Raw genomic sequence first — 9,333 nt, 5'->3', positions numbered from 1 at the left:
AGTACGGCAATCGCTTTGCGCCATTGCACGCAAGACAGCAGCCTCAAAAGGGTAATTTTATCGTGAAAGCTTTCCCTACACACTTTTCAAAATATTTTGTGCAATTTTCGGGTTCAGAAAATAATGTACGATATTAGGTTACAATTGATGTAAATGGCGAGTTTTGGCTTAAAAACTTGGAAAAAATGTTTATGTTAGTTGTAGGTTCTCAAAAAATCTTAGTTCAACAACGTTAATTACTGTAAAAAACTTAAAAGTTACCTTTTCTGAAAACAAAATACATATGAACGTACAATGAAATTATTGATTTCTTGTAAACTCTATTTTCGATAAAAATTAACAAAGAATCTAATTTAGGGAAAGGGTTCATAACTAAGAAGCAAACCCTATTACAACCACAAGAAAAAATATTCAATATAACATGTTGAGTATCAACATGGGTAGGTACCTGATCAATTCATTGAAATTCTTCGAGGCATTTTACGAGAGTAGTACACGAATTGTCAATTTTATTCAATTTGGTATGATACTTTCTAGTGAAGAAATTTAACTTGTTTATATCCTTATCCATACCTGCTGCGTTGCAACCTCCACATACCGTGGGCTTCCATAAGCCGCAATAAAATTTACCACCCACCACCTGCCTATAATAAAACGCAAATCAGGTATCCATAATCGAATTGAAGGCAAAACATCCTCCATCCCGTCCGTTCCTCACGCTTCGTTGACACCCTGTGCGGCCAACAAATCAGGAAACCGTGTGCCAAATTCATGTATTTCGATTCAGTCTTCCATTTATAGCCTTCCAAACCATCACGCGCGTTGGAAGTATCAGTTTTTGCAAAATTACAAATTCCCTATCCGCCACTAGTGTAGTTTCTGCAAATTCATTTCATCACTCGACAGCTGCAAACTGAAAAGACTAGAATGGAGTCAGTGGATGGATATTACTGCTCGCTTTCAATACTTCAATCACTGGACCGACCAGCAACGTCGAGAGTGCTTCGCGCGCGCCAAATTGCGACAGTTTGAACCCGAGGAAACTATTTTCGTCGAAGGACGTGCACCAATCAATTTTGTCCATCTGGTGCTCAGCGGAAAATGCATGGTGCTTCAATGTTTGAAAATGACCAAAGTTAGTGAGAGTGATGTTATCGAATTTAGTTCTTTTTTTTTGGTAACAAATGCATTACAATGTTTCTATACTTACCCGCCAGAATCTTTTGACCAGAAATACTTAATGTTAGGATACTGGTATTTGTCTGTTTTCTGTCTTGCACAGTCAATCACCAAAAACGGAACGATCAAATACCGATTGGCAAGTGCACACCCAATCGAAGATGAAATAACTCAGCTTCACCGGCGACGAAGCTCTCGAATGGTGGATCTAGAACGGACCCCTATGATGGCAGATGGGTAACCAATAATATTATGCATTTGTTTCATGTCCTTTATCCGAATGAATTTTGTAGACAATTGAAATTCTCCGGAAACATGCTCACTGCCGACATTAACCCAACTCAGCATCAGACTACTTCAAAACAACCGTCCCAGTCCGTGAAATACGAGTATCACTTCGTGGATGTTGCCAGCTATGCGTGTGGTTCGGTGTTCGGAGTTGGCGAGCACATGGACGACCGCACGGTGGTTGCACGTGGACGAGTTCAGTGTCTGATGATACCTCGCTATTGGCTCATGCAAAAATCACAGAACGTAAATAACGTATGGAGTCGCATTCGAATTTTTCTTGAACAACAGCAACCCTCGAGGGAACAGTTATTCGAGTGGTTTCTCAACGAGCTCCACTGGCAAAAGTATCGTCGAAAACTGCGGACGAGTTTCACTGGCAGGCATGTTATGGCCAACAAAACGGGAATCTGGGATGTACCCTTATTGTGCAGAATAGAGCAAGGTGATGTGTTCAGTTAGTTAGTCGTTAAATCGTGATGTTCATAATGAAATACAATCAGCGTTTGGTAATCAGAAAATTAAGGGTGCGTATTGTGTAGTTTGAAAGAAACATCCAACGATCAATTATTTAGAATTAAAGTTTAGAATATTTTGTGAGATGTTTCTGTCAGCATCGTTTATGAAGGGTCCAGGAGAGGAACCCCGTCAAGTCATTTAGCACGTTGAGCCCCTCTATTGCTGATTGCAGTGGCGTTCTTGAAGAGAACGGATTTCATTAGACAGTCTTCCGGCATCTCTACGTCCGTCGTGGCCAGCTCACTGCAGTCTCCCGACTTATGCTCGTAGCTCGTCCTCGTACGTCTGTACCACTCTCCACTTTCCGTTTGTATTCCGCCAAAAATAGTCCGCAACACCATTCATTCAAATACGGCAAGTGCACGAATGTCTTCCATAAGCAAAGTTGTCGTTTTTAGTCGCTAGAGGAATACCGGTGTGATCAGTACCTCGTTTTGTACCTCGTCAGCGTCTTGCGAAGAAAAAAGTAGACCCGACTTCCAAGTTTAATGCGTCGTTGAATCTCTTTGCAGATATTATTGTCGACGCCCGTCGGAGATCAGAGATCTCAAATATATGAACTCATCAACTGCTTTCGGTTTATCACTTTCAATAATGGAGCCTGGAGCCTTTTCCTACCATACATTTGGTTTTTAACATATTGATTTAAAACCCAATCATCCTAGTGCCCATTTTTAGTCTGGCTTTCGACGTCTCAAGCCTCAAGGTTTCTAGTAATGATGCCAAGGTTGACTGCGAAAGCCAGAAGTTGACTACTTTTCCCCAAAATCATTCCTATCGTTTCGATGCTCGCTTTCTCGATCGCACTTTCAAAAGCAATGTTGAGTAATATTTGGTACAGCCCAATACTCACGTAGCACATCACTCGCTCCAGGGTACACATTATACATTGAACTTTCTGACATTTTGTTCGAGATATGATGCGTTGTACTGTCGGCAATTTTGGAGAATTTGTTGGCGAGTGAAAATGTTATCCGCAGTGGCACGGTCCCTCACCTAGCCCACCTGATACTGCAATACAAAATCTTTTGCTATTAGACGACTGAATAGACGATTAAACAAGATCTTTTAGACGATGTTAATCAGCGTTCTTATTTCACTTTACTTTACTTTTTCGGCGGCAATCCGCTTATCGAATCTGGGCCGAATTTACTAGTCGTCTCCACGCTTCTTGGTCTTGGGCTGCCACTTCCTAGTCGCCCCTTACACCCGCTGTTCTAGCGTCCCCATGTCACTAATGTACCAAGATAAACAAATTCGTCAACCACTTCAAAAGTACCACCATCAATCACCACGGCAGTTGCAATACCCGCAGGGCTGCCACGCTCTCTATTAGCTATCATCTACTTAGTTTTCGCAGAGTTTATAACAAGCCCTATCTTCGCAGCTTCCTCTTTAAGATGCGAGTACGCCTCTTCCACAGCTTTACGGCTAACACCGATGATGTTGATGTCATCCGCGAACACTAAAAGCATGTGTGATTTCGTGATGAAGGTACTGCTTCTCTGCACGCCTGCCGTTCGAATAGCACCTTCCAATACAATGTTGAATAGCAAATTCGATAGTCCGTCACCTTGCTTCAAACCAGCTAACGTCACGAACGAGTCCGATGTCTCACCGGCTATAGTGACGCTTGATTTTGAACCCTCAAGGATAGCACGTAGATATCAAACTAATCAGTTTTATTGGAAAACCTTGTTCAAGCATAATCTGACACAGCTCATTTCGTTTAACTGAATTGTACACCGCCTTGAAGTTCATAAACAAACGGTGAGTCTGCAAGTTGAATTCCCGGAATTTATCGAGTATATGTCGCACACTGGTACACGACAATAAAAGTTTGCTGCAACGGCCTCAATTTATGAAACAGAATGCGGGAGAGAATTTTGTATGCAGAATTGAAGAAAGTAAAAAGCAAAGCAATGGGCTTAAACGTCTTTCTAAGACTTGATCCTTCTTTATCGGCAGACTTCGCGGCCGGCTATTAGAGTACACGACAGTTACGGGGCTAGAGCAAAAATCTGACTGACTCTACTGACTCTATCTAGCAGCATCGCCTAACCGAGATTCAAACATACGACGACTGGCGTGTCAGACCAGCATCGTAGCTCTAACTGGGCGGCAATTGAAGAGAGTAATGCCCCGATAATTGTTACATTCGAATCGGTGGCCGTTTTTGTAAATACGGTCTAAGACACCTTCCAACCAGTCCGTAGATAGTTCCTCCTCATACTTTTAGTATAACCTGATAGATTGCACAATACAGTCGTTCGCACCTGACTTTCAAAAGCTCGACGGATTCCGTCCTTTTCAGCTGCTTTGCCGTTCATCAGCTCTCTCGCTGCTTTTCTAACCACGTCCAAAGTTGGTGGACCCCCTGCTCCTCCACCCTCCTCGATCATTATCATGTTTCTGTTGACAGCTTCGTCTTGTTCACCATTGAACAGTACATTGAAATGTTGTTTCCAAGTCATCTCCGATCTTTCGATAGTCAGGTTCCCCTCCTTGTCGTTGCACATACCAGAAGTTGGCACGGTCCGGTTGCTGAACCCGTTGACCGTTTTAAAAAAGCTTCTCTTATCGTGCCTCTCAAAGCAATTCGCCGCCTCCGCGAGAATGCGATCCTAGTGCTGGCGTTTCTTATGACGGTGAAGTCTCTTTTCGGCTCTAGCTCTAGCATCTCGGTATCTCTCTCTGTTCTTGCATTGTTGTCACAGTTGCAGCCAATATGTGACTGCTGGTTCGATTCTTCTCGTCATCCACCTGTTGGCGCTCGGCGTCGAACCACTCACTGAAAGTAGTTGTAGCAACACTGCTCGCACTGTAGTACCGATCGCATCGTGGATGTGCTTTCACTACTTGTTCAGGTTCCCTTCAACTTGTTCAGCGATCCACTCATCAGTTTTCCGAGAGTACTCTGCAGCAACTCCTTTTGCCGATAACCGCCGAATGTTCAGTCGTCTCGACTCAATTCATTGGTCTCGATTTGAAGAAGTTGGACAACCGTGCGCGAATCTTGCTTACTACGAGATAGTGATCCGAGTCGATATTTGGTCCCGGGAAGGACCGCACGTCTGCGACATCAGAGAAGTGCCGGCTATGAACCAGAACGTGGTCGGTCTGAGAGCAGGTCTCTCCACTAGGATGTTTCCAGGTGTGCTTCCGAATGTTCCGTCGTGCAAAATAGGTAGGTACTACCTATAGCCAGTCCTCTGGCTGCAGCGAATGTCGTTTGCGGTAGGATGAAGGCTTTCTCTACCAATAACGAGACGAAAGAACTCTTCGCGTTCGACCTGTACATTTGTATTCACGATGACTATCTCTATGTCATGTCCTGGACACTCTCCATATGTCTTTTCGAGAAGATCATAGAACTCCTCTTTCACATCATTGGGTTTGTCGTTCGTCGGTGCGTACACATTTATCAGGCTGTAGTTAAAGATAATGACATGCTTCACTTGTTTTCCATGTAATACGAATCCGACTCTATACTCTGCTTTGTTGCCACCAATTTAGTAGATGTGATACTTGAATTCGGAATCTCCCGTGTTCGTCCATCGCACTTTCTGGATGGCTGCAACCTCGACCTTCATCTTCTGCAGCTCTCTTGCCAGGATACCCACACGTGCCGGTTCAAGTAGAGCCCTGACATTCCAAGTACCAAGTTTCCGACAATCGTCCTTTTTCGTTCGCCTAGGTCTAAACCGATTATTTCGTTGTGGTTCATTTCCTTAATTTCTCGTAACATAAATATTTTAAGCATGCCGCCTTACTAGCGCTACGATGCCTAGTCTCGCAGACAGGTCTGCCGTCTTGGGTATAGCTGTAGAAACACAGCGTTAATTACCGCAATCGAATCGATAGCCCTTTTTGTAAATGGTGGGGTTTAACCTTCTATCAATTCCTTCGATAGTTTCTCCTTCTCTCAAGTCTTTGAAATTATCCTGTGAAGTACCTAGGTGCTAGTAGTTTCTTACCATTTCTGTAAACATCCGTCGGAAATCGGTCCTTTCCAGCGACACTATTAGTCTTCAGCTGTCCGACGCTAATATCGTTTGTAGGCACTCATAGGGTAACTTCTACTTCGTCTCCTTCTGCTTCCACCTGTCGACCACCTCGCATTCGTTTTTGATCAGTTTGCCCCTTTCGTCCCTCACATATCAGGCTTCGATGTGCCCCTTTTTCGAGATAGGTTAACTTTCTCACAAAACTTGCGCATATCATTAGCCCGGAACAGTTACTCTAGCTCTTTAAGATCGCTGTCATCCTTTACCTCTTCAGGATTGTGGTCAACTTATTTCGCGCTCGTTGATATTTGGCCAAATTCTCCCTCGTAGCAATGCTTAGATATTTTTTTGTTTTACATGTTTCTGACTCTGTCGCAGTCAAACGTAAACTATTTTTTATTACAGTGGAGGAGCGTTTGGTGAGAAGAATGGTGAACTAAATGAAACTGGAAAATTTGGATATGAGGCCAAACATATGCTGGGTAGTTCAATTGGTATGTGGGACACCAACCCACACTTTCTCGGTTGGCGCCAAAAAATAATGCTCATATAGTTTTTCTAAGTTCTTTTCTCCTTTCCAATCATTACGCGTTCTCGGGGTTTCTTCAGCCTATGGCGCGGTTGCGGCTACATTGACAACCGAGTGTATCCTGCACCATCCGTCTTTTGGAGTTGAAGCATCTAACCCCTCCAAAGAAGGCAGGGCTTCATCCAATAGGCACGCATAGTTCTCAACAACTTGTGGGTTGTCTAATCGCCGAATGTTTAACCGAGCAGGACGCCTTATACCGTTGATAGTTTTGAGCACACTTCTTAATAGTTTTGAGTACTACTACTAAGTAATAATCTGAGTCGATATTCGCACTCTATATGGAGCGTATGTCGGTGATTCGAGAAAAACTAATCACCTATGAGAATATGGTCGATTTGGTTCAGTGTTCGTTCGCTTCCTTCTCACCTCGTTTAATCTTCCTTCGTGTGGACAGTTCTCGTTTATTATGGTACAGTTGAAGAAACAACTTTTTGTACTCAACATACACATCTTCTTGCTGATCGCCTTTTCAATCCATCACGCGATGCATTCTGCCTGTGTAGTCTTCATTTCACTGCCATAAACTAATTCAGACACTAATAGTTGGTCTGTGGTCTGTGCCTTATTCCGAGTCAAATTTTCTTGATTGTTCTTAATAGGGTGATTTATGTATTTTGGACAAGCGTTACGCGTACGCTATTTTGGACATTTCTATTTGATTTTGCCGTAAATGTCCAAAATAAAGTATGCGTAACGCCTGTCCAAGATACATAAATCACCCTATGTTAGGTTCGGCTTGTTTACGTTACTAGGGCTATGCTACCGAGTTTTGTGATGGGGCTGCCATCTTTGCTTTAGTGCCGAGACAACACGTTTCTTAATTCAGTAACCTGCTCCGGATCAGACACTGCCATAAGCCGTTCCTAACCTAGAGTATAACCGCTCACTTAGCTGAGAAATCGACAAGGCATCAAGAACCGCCCCTGACACGGGCACAGACGCTCAAGACTGACAAGCCAATTCCTCATTACAACACTCAGCATTCGCATGAGTGTTTTTTCCCAATCGGCATAGACCTTTGGTTTTCACCGGGGTTGGTTACTGCTTCACCCTTGATTAGATCTCTACAAAGGTAGCTCGAATCCCGGCCACCGTGGGGTATATGTTATTTCTACAAGTGCGCGAGGCACAAACGATACGCATTATCCAGCCGTTCGCCAACAATACCTCGATAATCCAACACCCGTCTCTAGATATTTGACCAGATTTGAAGTGAAGGACGTTTTTTACAGAATAGTTGTCCGGCATTCTTGCAACAAAGTCTGCCCAACGTATCCACCCAACTGTAGCCGCTTTCTGAATGCTGACACACTTTACTTTAGTCTATTGTACTGATCCTTCATCGCCTTAATTGTTCTGCCGGTTTATAATGGGCAGTCTTGTAAATTCATTAGTGGTTTGTAAGTATTTTGACATATCGCCACGTGTTGGTCATGTGCTTCCAGGTTAGGTTGTTTTTTTGCTCGAAGTGCGTTGATGCGTTCTTGCTTTTTTCTCTCAGGAGATCTTCGATGCCTTTTGAATTTGCACATTTCGTTGTGTTTTTGCAATCTAAGTATTATGGTTTCGTTTCATGTCTATTACAACAGTTTTTACAGCGGTGAGTTCCCTTACAGTTGACTGTTATCACAATGATCCACTTTTAGAATAAACGGTAGAACTTTGGTGACGCAACAAAACACTTCGACGCTGTACGGTAACTGATTACAGCTAAACATTACGCTAACGCGAGCGATTGGACACTTCTCTACGGATTTGTAATGATATATTCGACGTACGATTATCATTGGACATTCGCTTTCCAAATCCTGCCGGATCTCTTTTCCCCAAACTCTGGAGGCACACCTACAGTTATGCCCCACGCTATGTTCGAAGGCAGTTAGTATTAATTAACTTACATGCACCTCAGATTTCTCTTCACAGGATGTTAGTATTGGTCAAAACAATTAATTTAAAGAAGGTCTTAAAATATTCTATCTTGGGTTTTTTACAAAATTCAATTTTCAAGGTTATTTATGGGTCATCCCCTCTCAAGTGATCATATCCGTTGTATTAGACTACCTCCGATTTCAACCGAATGTGGCGAAATTGCTCATTTCGACCCCACGTTTATTTTCACAAAGTTTTGTACGGATTGATCAATCCCCCTTGCAGTGACGCTTCTCCATTTTTCTCAGATTTCCAAAAATACTCATTTTTGGACTCATGTCACTGCAAGGGGGATTGTTCAATTCATACAAAACTTTGGGAAATTAAATGTGGGGTCGGAACGTGCAGTTATACCAAATTTGGTTGAAATCGGAGGTGGTCGATTACAACGGATATGATCACTTGAGAGGGGATGACCCATAAATAACCTTAAAAATTGAATTTTGCAAAAAACCCAAGATAGAATATTTTAAGACCTTCTTTAAATTAATTGGTTTGACCAATACTAACAACTTGTGAAGAGAAATCTGAGGTGCATGTAAGTTAAACAATAAGTATCATCGAACATAGCGTTTGCCCTTTATCGACACAAGGTGCTTCGGGATGTAAACGTTATAAATGAGACTTTCTTCCTTCATCTTCGTCACTAAAAGATTTGTTATTATAAAGTTTGAAATTAAAGAAAAGAATTCTTCTTTCTTTAATTTTACGTTTCGTATTCTACTAGGGGAATTATGTATAACGTGCCCCCCGTGGCCAATGTGCCCCCCCTTCGTTTTTCGCTAAACAAGCGAAATTAAAATGCAAAACCACCCAGAA

The 9,333-nt window shown here is 42.6% G+C and overlaps 1 protein-coding gene across 1 annotated transcript; it reads left to right on the top strand.

Annotated features, from left to right (window-relative positions):
- Positions 1–940: 940 nt before the first annotated feature.
- On the top strand, positions 941–1,929 carry LOC128746071 (uncharacterized). The gene is made up of 3 exons (XM_053843122.1): positions 941–1,135; positions 1,283–1,408; positions 1,531–1,929. The coding sequence occupies exons 1-3, from the start codon at positions 941–943 to the stop codon at positions 1,927–1,929; spliced, it is 720 nt and encodes a 239-aa protein (XP_053699097.1).
- Positions 1,930–9,333: the final 7,404 nt, after the last annotated feature.

The sequence above is a fragment of the Sabethes cyaneus genome, chromosome 1, assembly GCF_943734655.1.
Source record: "Sabethes cyaneus chromosome 1, idSabCyanKW18_F2, whole genome shotgun sequence".
NCBI classification, from domain to species: Eukaryota; Metazoa; Arthropoda; class Insecta; order Diptera; family Culicidae; genus Sabethes; species Sabethes cyaneus.
This window is presented reverse-complemented; position numbering and strand designations above follow the sequence as displayed.

Coding starts and splice junctions, on each gene's coding strand:
- LOC128746071 (XM_053843122.1), top strand. CDS start 941: ATGGATATTACTGCTCGCTTTCAATACTTCAATCACTGGACCGACCAG. Junction 1,136..1,282: donor AATGTTTGAAAATGACCAAA/GTTAGTGAGAGT, acceptor TGTCTTGCACAG/TCAATCACCAAAAACGGAAC. Junction 1,409..1,530: donor TAGAACGGACCCCTATGATG/GCAGATGGGTAA, acceptor ACTCAGCATCAG/ACTACTTCAAAACAACCGTC.